This window comes from Haliotis asinina, chromosome 1 (assembly GCF_037392515.1).
Source record: "Haliotis asinina isolate JCU_RB_2024 chromosome 1, JCU_Hal_asi_v2, whole genome shotgun sequence".
In the NCBI taxonomy this organism is placed as follows: domain Eukaryota; kingdom Metazoa; phylum Mollusca; class Gastropoda; order Lepetellida; family Haliotidae; genus Haliotis; species Haliotis asinina.
In genome coordinates this window covers 3,121,417-3,140,015 of record NC_090280.1, presented here as the reverse complement: position 1 = coordinate 3,140,015, position 18,599 = coordinate 3,121,417, and the positions used below count along the sequence as shown (strand labels likewise).

The 18,599-nt window shown below is 44.4% G+C and overlaps 1 protein-coding gene across 1 annotated transcript; it reads right to left on the bottom strand.

Moving 5' to 3' along the window:
- Positions 1-1,773: 1,773 nt before the first annotated feature.
- Positions 1,774-16,613, bottom strand: LOC137277834 (probable endochitinase). The gene is made up of 8 exons (XM_067809834.1): positions 16,480-16,613; positions 15,811-15,879; positions 14,654-14,834; positions 12,550-12,698; positions 10,811-10,994; positions 9,138-9,232; positions 4,842-5,028; positions 1,774-2,275 (listed from the first exon to the last, which is right to left on the bottom strand). Exons 2-8 carry the CDS (start codon positions 15,866-15,868, stop codon positions 2,038-2,040), a joined length of 1,092 nt encoding a protein of 363 aa, XP_067665935.1. The 5' UTR covers positions 15,869-15,879; positions 16,480-16,613; the 3' UTR covers positions 1,774-2,037.
- Positions 16,614-18,599: the final 1,986 nt, after the last annotated feature.

Here is an 18,599-nt window from a genome sequence, read left to right as displayed (position 1 = left end):
CTTACAGATGAAATGAAGCAAACAAGGGTCACCATAAGCAACTCCATGCTAACCAGATACAACAAGAATCCAGAAGATTTTCACTTTAGGCTAGTAACCTGTGATGACACCTGGTCCTGAGAGCAAACAGGAATTCATGGAATGGAAACATGTCACTTCTCCCAGGACCAAAAAGTTCAAAGCCTCCAGATCAGTGCAGAAGGTAATGGCGACAGTCTTCTGGGATAGCAAAGGCGTCATCCACATAGATTACTTACCAAAAGGAAGAACAATGAATGGGGAATATTACGCTAACTTGTTGAGGCACGTGCGCCGGGGCAAGATCAGATGTGGTATTCGTCTACATCAAGACAATGCTCCAGTACACACCTCTCGAGTTGCAGCCGCTTCTGTCCAGGAATGCGGGTACGAAATCCTGCCGCATCCATCCTACTCTCCAGACCTGGCACCAAGTGATGACCATCTGTTCCCAAATCTCAAGAAACACTTGCATGGTCGTAGATTTCAGGATGGTAATGAGCTTATTGGTGCTACCGAGGCTTGGTTTGAGGACCAAAATGGCGCCTTCTACAGAGATGGCATCAGCAACTGGCAGAAAAGATGGAACAAATGTCTTGACTCACAAAGGGACTATGCTGAAAAATGTTCATACCAATATTTTGTGTTTTTCAATGCAAGGCTCAAAACTTATTGACAGCCCCTCGTACTGTAATGTTTGTCCCCCACACTCGACCTCACCCGTACCCCTTGATCCCATCCTGCCCATCCCCAGAGGTTTGCCTGCTAGGACAGGGGTGATGTGAGTCCGTGTCCACAGTTTATTCTACTATCATCAACACCGTGTACCGATTGAACCCTGATCAGAAGGGTGACAGCGGTTACAAATTCTGAATACTGATAAGCTGTCTAATCAATGAGTATTACAGAGGCCTTTAGATACTACTTCCATGCAAATGAAGTTCAGTAAACGTTTGGTTCTTTAACACGTCGATATTACTGGACATGTGTGAAACTTCATCGTCTGAAATTTCAACTGTTCAAGAGCAACATTTACGTGCACTAGTGGATATGGTGGGATTATGTGATTTGGAGACCCATCATCAAGACTAAATAAACATGACAGTAACCAACAACAAATGTCGTAAACAGGAGGGATTCGCCAATTACAGTAAGTGAACATGCTCAAGGACCCGTGAAGGTCCCGGGGTAGAACGGGCCTTCAGCAACCCATGCTTGCCACAAAAGGCGACTATGCGTGTCGTAAGAGGCGACTAACGGGATCGGGTGGTCAGACTCGCTGACTTGGTTGACACATGTCATCGGTTCCCAATTGCGCACATCTATGCTCATGTTGTTGATCACTGGATTATTTACAGACCGCCGCCATATAGCAGGAATATTGCTGAGTGCAGCGTAAAACTAAACTCACTCACTCAACATGCTCATGAACGTAGCGAGCATTGTCTGATGTTCATGCGTGCGTTTATTTCATGTACGTACTATCGTCACTGGTTACATACGTCAGAGGCTTTATAACTTTGACCCTCGCCTTAGGCTATGCTCCTGACCGCGTCATGGTCACAATGACGACATTAATAATGCTGGTAATGCAACTAATCACATATCTAATGAAGACGGCCCTGGGACGTTTCATACCTGGTGCTCTAAATAATCCTCGGCTACATTGATGAGGAAACAACGCGTCTTCAGGTCAGAGGACGCGATCAACAATCACCCCTGTGGAGTCTTGTGAGAGAAAGTATATGTCACTAATTTTCAGAATGCATATTTTTTTTTATTACAACGCAACTGTACATCGTATCCTCAGTAACTTCCAGATCAAACCTAAAGGAACCCAACTTTCTTCAAGCAGCTAATCGATAGTGAGAAAGCTTGATCAGGACGAAAGTACCCAGAGACAACAAATGGATGCTTCTTTCACTGCACAATGTTGTCTTGACAAGCACGCTCAAAGAGCAATTAAGTTTTCTGAAACAAATCACTTGTTTACGAACACTGGCGAGTGGGGACCACGAGTTATGGGGAAATGGGGGTGCAGGTGTTGGACGTTCCTCGACACTCCTTCAGTACGTCGTCCCACAACAAGAAGGCAGCGCACGGCATGTCGTACCTGATGCCGTTAGAGCAGGACACGAACTTGTTGCAGTCGGTGCAGTGCTGGTAGTCTCCGTCGTTTACGCCTGTGCAGGAGTTCACACATGTCCCAGTAGTTGATCCCGCTGTCGTTGCTGATGTTGTCTGTGACGCTGTCGCGCTTGAAAAAGAAAAACAGATGAGGAGCGGTCATTTTGACCGTTCTCAGGGTACCGTTCTCAGGGTGGATGGTATCGAGGGACGTTGATAGGCAGGTACCTGGGTAGGTAGGTAGGCAGGTATTGAGGAAAGTAGACATCCAGGTACCTAGGAGGTAGGCAGGTATAGAGGGAGGTGGGCAGGTATAGAGAGAGGTGGTCAGGTATAGAGAGAAGCAGGCAGGCACAGAGAGAGGTACGCAGGTATAGAGGGCGGTAGGCAGGTATAGAGAGGTGTGGAGAGGTATAGACAGAGGTGGTCAGGTATAGAGAGAGGAGGCAGGTATAGAGAGAAGTAGGCAGGCACAGAGAGAGATACGCAGGTATAGAGGGAGGTAGGCAGGTATAGAGAGAGGTGGGGAGGTATAGACAGAGGTGGTCAGGTATAGAGGGAGGTAGGTAGGTAGAGAGAGAGGTAGGCATGTATAGAGGGAGGAAGGCAGGTATAGGGAGAGGTAGGCAGGTATAGAGAGAGGTGGTCAGGTATAGGGAGAGGTGGTCAGGTATAGAGGGAGGTAGGCAGGTATAGAGGGAGGTAGGCAGGTATAGAGAGAGGTAGGCAGGTATAGGGAGAGGTGGTCAGGTATAGAAGAAGGCAGGCAGGTATAGAGAGAGGTAGGCAGGCACAGAGAGAGGTAGGTAGGTATAGAGAGAGGTGGTCAGGTATAGAGATAGATAGATAGGTATAGAGGAAGGTAGGTAGGTATAGAGGAAGGCATGCAAGTATAGAGAGAGGTGGTCAGGTATAGAGGGAGGTAGGCAGGTATAGAGAGAGGTAGGCAGGTATAGGGAGAGGTGGTCAGGTATAGAGGGAGGAGACAGGTATAGAGGGAGGTAGGCATTTATAGGGAGAGGTGGTCAGGTATAGAGGGAGGTAGGTAGGTATAGAGGGAGGTAGACAGGTATAGAGAGAGGTAGGCAGGTATAGGGAGAGGTAGTCAGGTATAGGGAGAGGTAGTCAGGTATAGAGAGAGTTAGGCAGGTATAGGGAAAGGTGGTCAGGTATAGAGAGAGGTAGGCAGGTATAGAGAGAGGTAGGCAGGTATAGAGAGAGATAGATAGGTATAGAGGAAGGTAGGTAGGTATAGAGGAAGGCATGCAAGTATAGAGAGAGGTAGGTAGGTATAGATGGAGGTAGGCAAGTATAGAGAGAGGTAGGTATGGAAAGAGGGAGGCAGGTATAGAGAGATGTAGACAGGTATAGAGAAAGGCAGGTAGGTATAGGGGAAGGCAGGCAGGTATAGAGAGTGGGTATAGAGAGTGGTAGGCAGGTATGGAGAGAGGTAGGTAGGTGTAGAGAAAAGTAGGCAGGTATAGAGAGAGGTAGGTAGGTACAGAGGAAGGAGGCAGGTATAGAGAGTGGGTATAGAGAGTGGTAGGCAGGTATGGAGAGAGGTAGGTAGGTATAGAGAAAGGTAGGCAGGTATAGAGAGAGGTAGGTAGGTATAGAGAGAGGTAGGCAGGTATAGAGGGAGGTAGGTAGGTATAGAGGAACGGAGGCAGGAATAGAGGGAGGTTGGCAGGTATATAGAGAGGTAGGCAGGTATGGAGGAAGGCAGGTATAGAGGGACGTAGGCAGGTATAGAGGGAGGTAGACAGGTATAGAATGAGTTGGGCAGGTATAGAGAGGGGTAGTCAAGTATGGAGGAAGGAAGGCAGGTATAGAGGAAGGCCGGCAGGTATAGAGAGAGGTAGACAGGTAAAGAGAGAGGTGGGCAAGTATAGAGGGAGGTAGGCAGGTATAGATGGAGGTGGGAAGGTATAGAGGGAGGTCGATAGGTATAGAGGGAAGTAGGTAGGTATGGAGAGGTGCGTTCACGTATAGAGGGAGGTAGATAGGTATAGAGGGAAGTAGGCAGGTATAGAGAGAGGTAAACAGGTATAGAGGGAGGAAGGCAGGTATGGAGAGGTGTGTTCAGGTATAGAGGGAGGCTGGCAGGTGTAGAGGGAGGTAGGCAGGTATGGATAGATTTGTTTAGGCATAGAGGGAGGCAGGCAGGTATAAAGGGAGGTAGGCAGGTATAGAGAGAGGTAAACAGGTACAGAAGGAGGTTTGCAGGTATGGAGAGGTGTGTTCAGGTATAGAGGGAGGTAGGCAGGTACAGAGGGAGGTGGGCAGGTATAGACTGAGGTGGTCAGGTATAGAGGGAGGTAGGTAGGTATAGAGGGAGATGGACAGGTATAGAGAGAGGTTGTCAGGTACAGAGGGAGGCTGACAGGTATAGGGGGAGGTAAACAGGTATAGAGGGAGGTAGTTAGGTATAGATAGATGTGTTTAGGTATAGAGGGAGGCAGGCAGGTATAAAGGGAGGTAGGCAGATATAGAGAGAGGTGGTCAGGTATAGAGGGAGGTAGACAGGTATGGAGGGGGTAGGCAGGTATAGAACGAGGTGTGCAGGTGTAGAGGGAGGTAGAGGGAGGTAGAGGGAGGTAGAGGGAGGTGGATAGTGTGGGATTTAGGCAAATATTGAAGAGTGGGGGAGTGGGGTCGGGGGTATAATCAGTAATCGAGGTATTAGTTAGACTTACTAGCAGGTCGTTGTACTGGGAACATCACAGTCGTCGATGGCGTCGTTATGCCACAGGTTGTTAGGACATTTGACTACATTCATGCCGCTGTTGAGACACTCGACATAATGGGTGCAGGACCCACAGTACGGGTAACGTTCGTTGCTGACGGCCACATTGGTGCAGTTGGAGAGGCACACGCTGGGGGCTGCGAATACAAGCACACGTTAACTAACACTACGGAGGTGATGAGTCAGTACCAAAGCAAACCAGTTTATGGATAACGACCCTTAGCGTGATAACGGAATTTTCACAGAGGAACTGTTATTCATAAAGTCGCTATGACATGTGTGGGTCTGGTAAGCGGGTTCAGATTCCTGAAACCATATAAACGTTTCTGTGCTGGGGAACCACTTATGCCTGTGAACCCCTAATGTCTGTGAAACACCGAGGACTGTGAACCACTAATACCTGTGAACCACTAATGCTTGTGAACCACTAATACCTGTGAACCGCTAATGTCTGTGAAACACCGAGGACTGTGAACCACTAATACCTGTGAACCACTAATGCTTGTGAACCACTAATACCTGTGAACCACTAATGCTTGTGAACCACTAATACCTGTGAACCGCTAATGCCTGCGAACCACTAATACCCATGAACCGCTAATAATAGGGTAGGTGATGAGAAAATCGTTCACTTTGTGATGCAAGCAACAAAATTTGCGTACATATTCACTTTGGTACACTTTAAAATTAACGTTGGCCACTCAAAATTGAAAGACGGTCGCCATTTATGCTACACTTGCTTTGTTTCAGCTCCTGAAAACACAATCTTTCTGTGATTTTCTGTGATTATTTGTGTCTCAACGTGTTAATTAATACATTGTTTAATAAACTGAATGCTTCCCAAATCCAAGATGGCCGCCTAATTTCCTAAAATGGCAAAGTTTTGATATTATTTCTTGTATTTGGATGTCAAAACAACAGAATCAAAGGTAATCTCAATATTTTACTTTAATCATAACAATATCCTTTTTACTGAAATTCCAAGATGGCCGTCATATTATATAATAAACAGGTTTTAAATGAGGCGAAATTTTCAATTTTCACAGTTCGAGTGTATAGACTTCAAAATCATTTACATTGTTATTATTTCCCTGCCGGACCGGAAGCTGGCAGCGGTAATGGAGGCGTCGAACGGACTGGTGTACAAAAATTAAAGTGTTGAATAAAACATACTTCACGTGAGTAATTATTAAATATGGAGTTGGAAATCTGAGAGCACAACCTAGTGAGGAAATGGGAGTGTACCTTTCATAGTGGCGATATGTTTTGTGACATGAAAATATTACAACACATGTCATGTTTGGGATGTCACTGTCTTAGTAAAGTACAAATTCTAGTCTTTTTTGGTTGAGTCCCATACGGGATTCGAACACGCACCCTCAGAGTCAGACACCTAATCGCCAGCACACAAAGTCTAACCCGCTCAGCCACCACGACCAAAAATGAAAGTGGGACAACAGGTCGTGTAATCATAGGTTCCGGTCGTGGGAGACGTGCCAATTTACACGTATCAGAAGGGTACATAAAGTACGCAATCTAGACTACCAGTTGTTCGACATTAATTTTTGTGGAAGTCATATAAACTTGATGACGTGACGTCACAATACTGTGACATCGTTGCACTTAAGGATTGGCTGTGTGTTTCTTTCGTCGCATTGGGGTATGAAACTAAAACCAAATGTGCAAACTGTATGAATCCACGTAGCGGATTCTTACAGAAGTTTGCACATTGGTTTTTAGTTTCATACCTCAGTGCAACGTATGAAACTAAAAACCAATGAGCGAATTGTATGAATCCGCGAAAGAAATACACAGTCAATTCTTATAATTAAATTCAATAACAAATACTATAGGCTTTCAACAATATTTCTTTAACCATAATCAAATTCATCGAAACAGGTATCTTTGTTACCTCCGATTAACAATTTCGGTGTGAGAATTCGGTAATGGCGTGACATGACTCAGGCGATTCATTTACATAAAATGACACGGCTACCAAACCATTAGAGAATCAGCATAGAGCACCCCCAAACAGCTGTCAGTTAACCAAGCTAACATCGGGTGGCGAATCAGAACGGAACAACACAGCGTGACGCGTCCCGGTAACAGCAAAGTTTCAAGTTCAAATATTTGAATTATTACCAACGAACTGAAAGACTCAGTTTGAAAAGTGAAAATTGGAAATGAAGCCCGATGACATGAAGTAAGTGGAACTGAGATTGTTAGTGGCAGCAGTATTTGCGCAAGTCGAAAGAGGCTGTGATGTGACTGGGTTTGCGATGCCATGAACTGATGTTCTATCGTGCGCATGCTCTAGTCGAGGCGTTACAACGTTATTAACGCTCACGGATAATTTTGAGTTGTTTGTTTATGTTAACCACAATAGTATCACTTCAATGTTTATCCCAAGTTCATTAGGGTACCGGAGTGTAAGGGAATTCCCTCGCCGTGTAAAGGTATTCCCGGACATTCCTCAGGTCCGAAAGTAGTCCGGTTCGGTGGGCGTGGCTTAGCTTTTTAGATTCATTGGGAAATGAAATCAAAAGAAGTGTTCCCAGTTAACCAATCAGATTGCCAGAATTTGAACACAATAAAAATTTAATTATTGCAACTTGAATAGCACTAGAAGTTGATATCACAAGACGCCTGGGTGAGATGCTCTTTTTATCCAGTCATTTGTTTCATGTCGTACAGAGACATCCGTTATAGACCATTCTTAGTCAAAATGCTTGACCTCGAGGTCAGATCGAAAGCGAGGTTTTAATAGATTGAGACAACTTTGAAAATGGCGACCTCGAAAAGGATAGATTACTGCTCTGTGCCTTTGTGTCGTAGTGATGCCAATATCTTTTCATCGTATTCCGAAGGATAAGATCATATGAAAGCAATGGTTGACGAAAATACGGAGAGATCCTGGAAAATTACTCAGAAGAATTACGGCGTATGGCAGAGTCTAGATCTTAAATGTGTACTTAAAAGATCTTAAAAACCACTTGAATATGTACTTTCAAAATTATTGTATACTGACCAGTCCTTCAGGGTTACAGGAAACACAATACTTACAATCAGTAACTGAAATATATTTAGTAAGAGTGAGTGAGAGAGCATGTCACCACAGGAACCTCACACAGTCCACCAGAACCACAATCTCAGATTCAGTAAGAATGACAGATCACATTAAGTTAATTTTGCAACGTGACGTTACTTTAAAGTATTTAATACAAATGAATTACGTATAATCGGTGTTATGTGCATATAAGAATACTGATTGCACATGCTGTCTAAAATATGGAATGATGTCAGCTTCTATTCCTAGATATACATATTTATAATTCAAGAGATGTATTTATTGTTGTTTATGTGGTCAGTGAAATAATATTGAAGCTTTACAGTGTTTATCATAGTGAAGCAGAGAGTGACTGACCCCCACTCCTACATACAGCAACTATATCACAAATTACATGGACAGGGGAGGCAACTCAAGGAAAAGAATGACAAGACAGAATAACTGAACAGAAAACTTGAACTTGTAAAGTTTGCAGTTTGAAAATTCGTGTATGATGATAACAAATGAACATTTTACAGTATTCAGTTACTTCAAACGGCACTGACTAGCTAGAACTCTTTCATATGTTGAATATATTTCCAGGTTTTGTGAGACACCTTGCCCAATGAGGAGAACAATTGAATGTAATGTATTTAAATGAATTTCTGTGTAACTGATGAATGAAAAAAGATTTCACAGATGGATTTAGCTGCAAGGGGTTTGATAATTTGCTGCTGTTTAATCATAAATTGATGAAAAAGAATACATTACATAAAATGTATTACATCCTGTTTAGAAAGAGTTTGTTATGAATCTGAAAAAATGAGAGATTATGATGTGTGAGGGGAGAAAACCTATGATAGATTATGAATTGGTCCAGTCAGATTTGAAATACATTGAGATTTGTCGCCATTATATCCTTGCCCAATTTAGCCTCGTTTCGGTACAGATATGAACATTCATGAGGCTTCATTAAGAATGGGCTATAGGAAGCAAGGTCTCTGGTCTGGGAAGGGGACCGACCCCAAGTTTGTGTGTTTTTTTAATGTGCGGTAAATACAGTTCCAGTTCAGAAGTTAAGATGGAGGAATCGAAAAAAAATAGAAATAATCGAAATAAAGAAATTAAGTTACAATCTGGCAACCGGCCCACATAGATATAAATAAAACGCACGAACGCTTGAAGTAATGCTGCACTTACGGTGTGTCGTGTGTGAGGTCGTAGCTGACGTGGTAGATGATGTAGTTGCCGACGTAGTTGTCGTCGTAGTTGTTGATGTAGTTGGCGACGTGTATCTAGAACATGAAACAATTTCATGAATGAAACTGAAGAATTCACTAAAACTTCAAAGTCAAGCCTGGTTATTACCAGTTCCCTTCAAGAGAGATATCCTTAACTCCTCACCGACATTTCCATGTGTGTAGCAACGGATAACGTTCAAATACGTCCGTCACCTACACACACAGGGGGACAGATGTGACGTCGGTGCTCTACACATAATACACATATGATGTCATTCCCCTACGCACAGGACACATGTGACGTCGGTCACCTACACACAGGGGACATGTCACATCCGTCCCCTACACACAGGGTACATGTGACGTCCGTCCCCTACACACAGGGTACATGTGATGTCATTCCCCTTAACCCTGGGTTCCATTTGATGCCATTCCCCTACACACAGGGTACATGTGATGTCATTCCCCTACACACAGGACACATGTGACGTCCGTCACCTACACACAGGGGACATGTCACATCCGTCCCCTACACACAGGGTACATGTGACGTCCGTCCCCTACACACAGGGTACATGTGATGTCATTCCCCTTAACCCTGGGTTCCATTTGATGCCATTCCCCTACACACAGGGTACATGTGATGTCATTCCCCTACACACAGGACACATGTGACGTCGGTCACCTACACACAGGGGACATGTCACATCCGTCCCCTACACACAGGGTACATGTGATGTCATTCCCCTACACACAGGGTACATGTGATGTCATTCCCCTTAACCCTGGGTTCCATGTGATGCCATTCCCCTACACACAGGGTACATGTGACGTCCGTCCCCTACACACAGGGTACATGTGATGTCATTCCCCTTAACACTGGGTTCCATGTGATGCCATTCCCCTACACACAGGGTACATGTGACGTCCGTCCCCTACACACAGGGTACATGTGATGTCATTCCCCTTAACACTGAGTTCCATGTGATGCCATTCCCCTACACACAGGGTACATGTGACGTCCGTCCCCTACACACAGGGTACATGTGATGTCATTCCCCTTAACACTGGGTTCCATGTGATGCCATTCCCCTACACACAGGGTACATGTGACGTCCGTCCCCTACACACAGGGTACATGTGACGTCCGTCCCATAGAAACACGGTACATGTGTTTGTCAGTCCCCTACACAAGGCACATGTGACGTCACGTACACCTCCGACATTCAATACACGGTAGCACTTCTCGAAGAGGTGGGGCAGCCTTGTGTCACGCCGAAGACCTGAGTTCGACGCCCACATGAGCACATGAATGTGTGATGCCTATTCCGGTAGGTCATCCCCGCCGTCATTGAAGAAATTGGTAAAAGCGGAGTGAAACCTCACTCACTCACTGACTCCATGCACGACAGCCTGATGAGACATGTCACCATGTTACCGCATTAGAGGTCTACACGATTGTCACGTATTGACAATGTTGTCATATGAAAAGGAACACTGCCAAAATGTGTCGTAGACATTATAACAGTGGAATATATGAATATCAGAGAAAAGGAATAACACCCACATGCATGCATGCACAAGTGCATGGCCTCATGCACGTACTGACGCAGGCATACAAAGTTTACTTACGTGCAGCCGGAGCTACTTGGTAGATCACACTCGTCGTTGTTGTCGTTGTGATGGAGGCCTGAGGGACATGCCAAGACGACCATACCCACAGACAGACATTGCACATACAAGCTGCAATTGGTGCAGTGGGGGTAGCGCTCACTCGACTCAGGAATACCAGTACAGTTGGATACACACGTCCCCGCTGTAACACAACAATACAACACGTCTCTGCTGTATCAAAACAATGCAACACGTCCCCGCTGTATCAGAACAATACAACACGTTCCTGCTGTAACACAATAATACCACACGCTCTCACTAGATCAGCCCAATACAACACTTTCCCGCTATAACACAACAGAACACGTCCCCTCAGTTATACAACAAATCACGTACCTGCTATAACACAACACAACAAAACGTTCCCGCTGTAAGACGTCACAACACGCCCCCACCCTAACACAACAACACATGCTGGAGGTGTGTAAGGAGAACATGACACAACAAATTCTGGAAAGACGTTTAGAAGTTGGACGAACATGAGTTCATGTTTTCAGAACACGTGACACAATACATGTATGTATGTATGTATGTATGTATGTATGTATGTATGTATGTATGTATGTATGTATGTATGTATGTATGTATGTATGTATGTATGTATGTATGTATGTATGTATGTATGTATGTACACACACACATACACACACACACACATATATATATATATGTATGTATATATATATATGTATATATATGTATATATATGCTGATACCCACTCACACACAGATAATATATATTTTCACTCTTTGTAGCAAGAAATTGCTCTGAAACGTCGTGTAAAGAATAAACAAGAAGGTGTTACCAATAAAAGGTCATGCAACAACTACCGTCAGTTAACACACACACAGTTCTTCACATCTGGATCAATTCTGTTCAAGGTTATACAGGACAAAATGGCTAATGTCAAATCAGTCACGTGCATGATCTTCCGCGCGAGTGCGTTTGCACGAGTGTGCTCTGTGGATGTTTGTGTACACGCGCATGCGGGGCTGCTTGTACCAGACTAGGTTTATAGTGCGCGTCTTTTGAGGGGCTGCTTAACTTGTTTACTTGTTTACTTGTTAAATGTATCCTCATATGACAATCCCGGGCATTGAATCCTCTACTTTGTACGTATTCGTTAGTCATAGTGACTGTATCCGGTCTGCATCAGAGGTCGCTCATGATCATCCAAAATGAGATGGTGATCTGGCTGAGTGAGATCACATGAATCTACTCACCAACATACCGGAGTGGTGCTCATACGTCACCGACAGTCAACTAGTCGGAAACCCAGGTGACTCGTGCCATTGATCATTCAACATCTAAGCGTCAATCATCCACGTGTAAGTCATTAAACATTAAATGGAAGCGGGATGTGAATAATCGAGTCTGGACCAGACAATCCACTGATCACCAGTATCAACATCAATCTACCCAGCTGGGATATGATGACGTGTCAGCCTAGTCAGCTTGTCTGACCACCTTTTCCCGTTAATCACCTCTAGGTGTGGGTAGCTGAAGATCAATTCTTATGATTTTGCTGGCAGCAGCAATGCAGGAATTAACAGTAGAGCATGTGACGGCCTATCATGACGTAGTCGGACACAGAGATATTCTCAGGTTTACACTCTGACTTGAAGACAATGCAAAACAAGGACCACAAGGAGCGTTCATAACGTCTGCTGATCGTGTGCTGACGTATTTTGTTTACCTGCAGGAGTCGTCAACGATGTTGTTGTCTGTGATGTTGTTGTCTGTGATGTTGTTGGCGAGGTCGTAGTTGCAGATGTTGTTGGAGAGGTTGTAGTAGCAGATGTTGTTGGTGAGGTCGTCGTTGCAGATGTAGTCGCTGATGTTGTACTGCAAGGCAAATGAGTAACACATGCAATGACGTTTGGTTGCAAGCACATATTCATTATACTCAGTGGCTCTTTTCATTGAAATGCATACCACACACAACGCAAAGAGCATGCAGACACCAGATTACAGGTTGCTTCAGATAACAGGTGTCATGGACTGGTGGATGCTATGTCGATTAATATTGGAGAAACGTATCAACACATCCAGACAGGTCCTTGCCACAGAGTAGAAGATGACTGTCCGTCAGCAGGACCACCAAGACATGCATTAGCCACTCTTTAGTGAGTGATTCTTTGTGTCGTTTGGGTAATTGTAAACGCTCAACGTTACGGGGTACGTGTTTCTATTACCGAAAGGGACACTGTTCATTTGGGGAATTGTAAACACTCAACATTACAGGTACGTGTTTCTACAGCCGGAAGGGACACTCCTCTACAAGACACTGTTCCATCAGTACACTGCTCCATCAGGACGCTGTTCCATCAGGAAAATACTCCATTAGGACACTACATGTAGTCCACCAGGACGCTGATTCATTGGGACACTATTCCACCAGGACGGCTAATACAAGACACGGTTCCATTAGGATTAGGACCCTGTTCCATTGGTGTACTGTTCTATGATGACACTGTTCCACCAGGACGCTATTCCATGAGGAACCTGTTCCATGAGGACACTGTTCCACTAGGACGCTGTTCCATGAGGACCCTGTTCCATGAGGACACTGTTCCACCTGGACGCTGTTCCATCAGGACCCTGTTTCACCAGGACCCTCTTCCTTAAGGACACTGTTCCACTAGGACGTTGTTCCATTAGGACCCTGTTCCACGAGGACACTGTTCCACCTGGACGCTGTTCCATCAGGACCCTGTTTCACCAAGACCCTCTTCCGTAGGGACACTGTTCCACTAGGACACTGTTCCATCAGGACCCTGTTTCACCAAGACCCTCTTCCGTAAGGACACTGTTCCACTTGGACACTGTTCCACTAGGACACTGTTCCACTAGGACACTGTTCCACAAGGTAGCACACTACTCCTTCATGTGTGATATGCGTTCATTTTCTCATCTTCATAATAGCATTGACACCTATTATGGAACTATGGTCAGTGTTCGTATCGAAATTAGTGACATTCTGTAGGCTGGTCTGACACGCCATTGCATTGGATAAATATAGATTATCACGAGAGTGTGTTTTGCGATGGTTAATATCCTGCACTGGGAATAAACATTATATATAGCGAGTCTTGGCGAGCTAAATGCATAGTGTTTATTCCTAATTTATCATACAATGTCATTCTTACTTTAAAATTTAAATAAATAGGATTTGCCACAGACCATGAAACTAAACTTCCTGAGATGTACCCGCATATCTATGACGTCACAAATATGTGCGTAGTAATACGGGACGTCACAAGCTCGGTGACGCAGTTTCCTACTGATCACTCATTTGACTGCGTTACGTCATAGAGTTCCGAATCAGCTTTAATGTTACAGAGCGTATTGTTGTCAGCAAATATTAATTAGTCTGAAAAATGACCAAAAAAACCGTGTGGAATTTGGGAAAATTTCAGTTAATCTTTTGAACATCAAATGCACTTTAATGTTCGCGTGACATTGTGCATCCTATGCCGTCCTCTCGCTAACACTGACCGTCGGACGGTAAACTGTTGTTGGTATCCTCGCAAGCATATGGATTTCTATCTTCGCTTTGTAGTCTACACCATGTATCATAACCAGGCATGCCTTTTCAGGGGTTAAAGCCCTGACAGTACCGCAACCACGTTTGTTTACACTCTGAAAGTAGTCCCTAAAATTTGCATATGACCTCTCTAATTTGCATTGGTATCCGTATATGGCCCCAACGGATGCCGAAATATCCGTTGGCTTTACCCTGCAAAGAACACTAGCTATTGTATGATAAATACCAAATACCTCACCCCTTCAGCTCTTACCCGCAAACTGAATTTGCCACCAGATCGCAATTATTTGCAGCAGAGTTAAAAACCAGCGATGATGGACAGAGTCTTCGCTGTAGTCCAGACGGCTCGCATCTGATGTAGTAGTTGCAGTCGTCACAGTCGGGGTAGCGCATGCCATCAGTTCTCGATATGTTATTGCAACTTGTAATACAAACTGAAATACAAATACACAAGTGCATTCAGAGCCCGAAAAAACTTAGCTTAACTTGGGAACATCCGCCGGCTTGAAATGTTAGAATTGAGAGTAGCAGTATCTGATTATTTGGTATTACACCACTTTTGACAATATTACAGAAATGTGGGCGAGTGGGTAGGTAAGCTTTATTGGGGCTTTTAGCAATATTCCAGAAATGTGGACGAGTGGGTAGGTAGCCTTTATTGGGGCTTTTAGAAATATTACAGAAATGTGGACGAGTGGGTAGGTAGACTTTATCGGGGCTTTTAGCAATATTCCAGAAATGTGGACGAGTGGGTAGGTAGCCTTTATTGGGGATTTTAGCAATATCCCAGAAATGATACGACGGGGGACACCATAGGTAGGCTTCCCACATGTGTAGGGGCGGTGGGGTAGTGGACAAGGCGTTCGCCCGTCCCGAAGGTTTCCCTACATGGGTGCAGTGTTTCCCGAATCAGTAACTGTGTCATGACATGAACTGGTCAGAAACATAGCTCGGTTAGAGATACGCTCTGTATTTGTTTTTTTTTTGTGGCAAATACAAAATATATCATAATGATGTCATTGTTTTGGTAGGCTACACTAAAGCTGTCCACTGTCGGGTAGCATGTTGGGTCACATACCCGATCTGTTCCGAGTTCATGGAAGGGTGACAGTCACAATTACCATCCCACCGGGTACCCGTTCAGTACTGAGTGAATATAGGGATATTTCGAAAAGTCAGTTGCCGACACGCACCACAGATGTTTCAGTGTATGACATTACCGATGCCCCACAAACTATCAGAAGTCAAGCCGAGCACTCACCTACTCTCCACGATCCACGTGTCAGAACTTTCACAGATGTTGTAAGCTCAAGGATTATATATCTTATAATGAGTTACGAAACCGTGTGTCCCGACAACAGACTGACATATCAAATGTCGTACAGTGATATCAAGTAATACTTCACGCACCTGCATCAGTCACCATCGGCATCAGCACCAGTAGTGCGCAGAGACTCGTGAAGGCCATTCCTGGTGTTCCTGAAAGATAAAACATCTAAGAGTGAGTGAGTGCAATATATTCCAGCAATATCACGGAGAGGGACACTAGTATTGGGCTTCATACATTGTAACAATGTAGGGAATCGAACCCTTACTATCGTCGACTTTAAAGATTTCATTCTGCCAACCAAATCAACGAGCAAGTCAACACCGTCAAGAAGCGGTTGCGTCGGGCACGCTGGCACACTGTCAGCCAGTCAGATCCGCTTTACAAAACTAAGTTTGCTTGGAGCCAGTTCTAACCCTAGACCCGTGAAGTTCCGGGGTAGAATAGGCCTTCAGCAACCCATGCTTGCCATAAAAGACGACTATGCGTGTCCTAAGAGGCGACTAACGGGATCGGGTGGTCAGGCTCGCTGACTTGGTTGACACATGTCATCGGTTCCCAATTGCGCAGATCGATGCTCATGGCATTGGTCACTGGATTGTCTGGTCCAGACTCGATTGTTTTCAGACCGCCGCCATATAGCTGGAATATTGCTTTGCGCGACGTAAAACTAAACTAACACTCTCACTCGCTCACTCACTTATAACCCTCGTCTTCCAGAACTGTTCAGTAAGATCCAAACACGTGCTCACCTTGTTGTCAGCTTCGAGAGACAGTTCTGTCAGACCTCAGTTCAAGTAAAACCGTCAATTCCTCACTGACTGCAACCGTTTCGACACTGCAAGCACTTGCAACCGAACGACGTAACCTACTCAATGACATTCAACATAAGACGGGTTTCTTTTATGCCAAGTGACTATGTCCTGATACTTATCGAAGTGGGATCGGGCACCCTGCAGTCAAATTTCAACATGTTTCTACAGAGATACTATCTGTTTCTAAATCTGGAGGCACCCGTCTATATAACTGTATGTTCACTTTACTCTAACTCCCAGTTTAGCTTAAGGTGGTGATTAGGCTTGGGAAATTCTTGCTTATGAATAATTCACTCTTTGTTGGCTAGGTAGCGGAAGGTAGGAGAAGGGTACAGGGTGATGGGGATGGAGGTTGAGGTCGGGGTTGTAGCCTGTGACATTGTATGGGGGTGGGATGGGTTGCATGTGGATCAAGTCAAACCTTCATTTTCATCCTCAAGTCAAGCCTCCTCATACGTAGTGTCTTAAACAAAATGTCTGTTCGATAATATCGGATTCAATTGAATTAGGTGAAGTTAGTGTAAGGGAACATGGTTAGTCTTTGGTTTGTGTAAGCTCTTGCTTTAATATTTCTCACTCTAAATGTTGGCAATGATTTCTTTTCCATCTGATATTCTTGGGGGTTGGAGTGTAGCTGAAGTTTTCACTGGTTTTAGGGTAGAATGTGTTGTTCACTTACCAACAAAACGGGTATCTCTTGGCACCTCCCCTCTAGGTACTTCTTCTTGGCACCTCCTTTTGCGGCCAATATATGTGAATGTGATGTTCACTTTTGACTCGACTTACTTATATTCATGTACTTTAGTGTCCCCAAATTCGTGAGCTGAAAATGTATTTTAGTTCGCCCTGAACTATTACAGGTTTTCCTTGCTATATTCCATTTAAACAACATGACTGGTCGACAGACTCACAGCTTGTACGGGGTGCTTATTATGCTCGCATGTCCTGTGAACGTCGACGCATGTTAAACATGTCTTGCAAATGTGTATACTAGATCACTTAAATATGGGAAGTTGCTGTATGATGTACGTAACTTATACAGATAAATATCGATCAAGGGGCTGTTGGGGCTGTATTAACAGAAGGCCTCTGTACTCACTGTTTACTGTCTGTTGTACATGATATGTGCCGAGGCCTGGCATTTTGTTTAATGCAGGTGCAGCGCATGCAATGTTATTAAGGCTGAGAAGAGAGCATCTCATTATTTTATAGTACAGTGACAGGGCCCAGGACATCTGCAAACAATATGTGTTAGAATATGTCCCCACCAACCTGCGCTTGTTGAGCTGACTTAATGAACTGTGAGGGCAGGCTCTGGAAATTAGATGATTGCATATCGTCATTTGTTAAATGCTGGAGTCATGACGTCCGTCACTTGTTTGTCTACAGACTCAGTTAATGGAATATTGCTAACTGTAAAGGGAACACTCCAGGTCTCCTCTCTCATCATGTGGTTAAGATTTCTGTTAGAGTTACAGTAAGACCCACGGCATGACACAGCAGAGGCGATAGAGTTACAGTAAGACCACGACATGACACAGCAGAGGTGATAGAGTTACAGTAAGACCCACGACATGACACAGCAGAGGTGACCATGTGGTTAAGATGTCTGTTAGAGTTACAGTAAGACCCACGACATGACACAGCAGAGGTGATCATGTGGTTAAGATGTATGTCAGAGATACAATAAGACCCACGACATGACACAGCAGAAGGGCCTTTGTGTCAATTTCAATACATCCTTACTGTAACAGTGTTATCAATCATCGGGAAACAACCGAAATCAGTTGTAATCTACGCCGTGTGGTGTCCTGTCTGAACCTGACGTCGAAACATATCGCCCACGGGAATCTGTGTCCGGAGATTACACATTTATGACTCACATGTCTGGTGGCAAACAGGCAATGTATGTATCTAACAATCTACTTCCTCAAGCCAGATTGAAACTGCCTCAAAGTGCCTTTGATCATGTATTGAGTGACTACAGCCTTTGATCATGTTTTGAGTGACTACAGCCTTTGGTCATGTATTGACCACGGTTATTCTCTGGGCTTGAC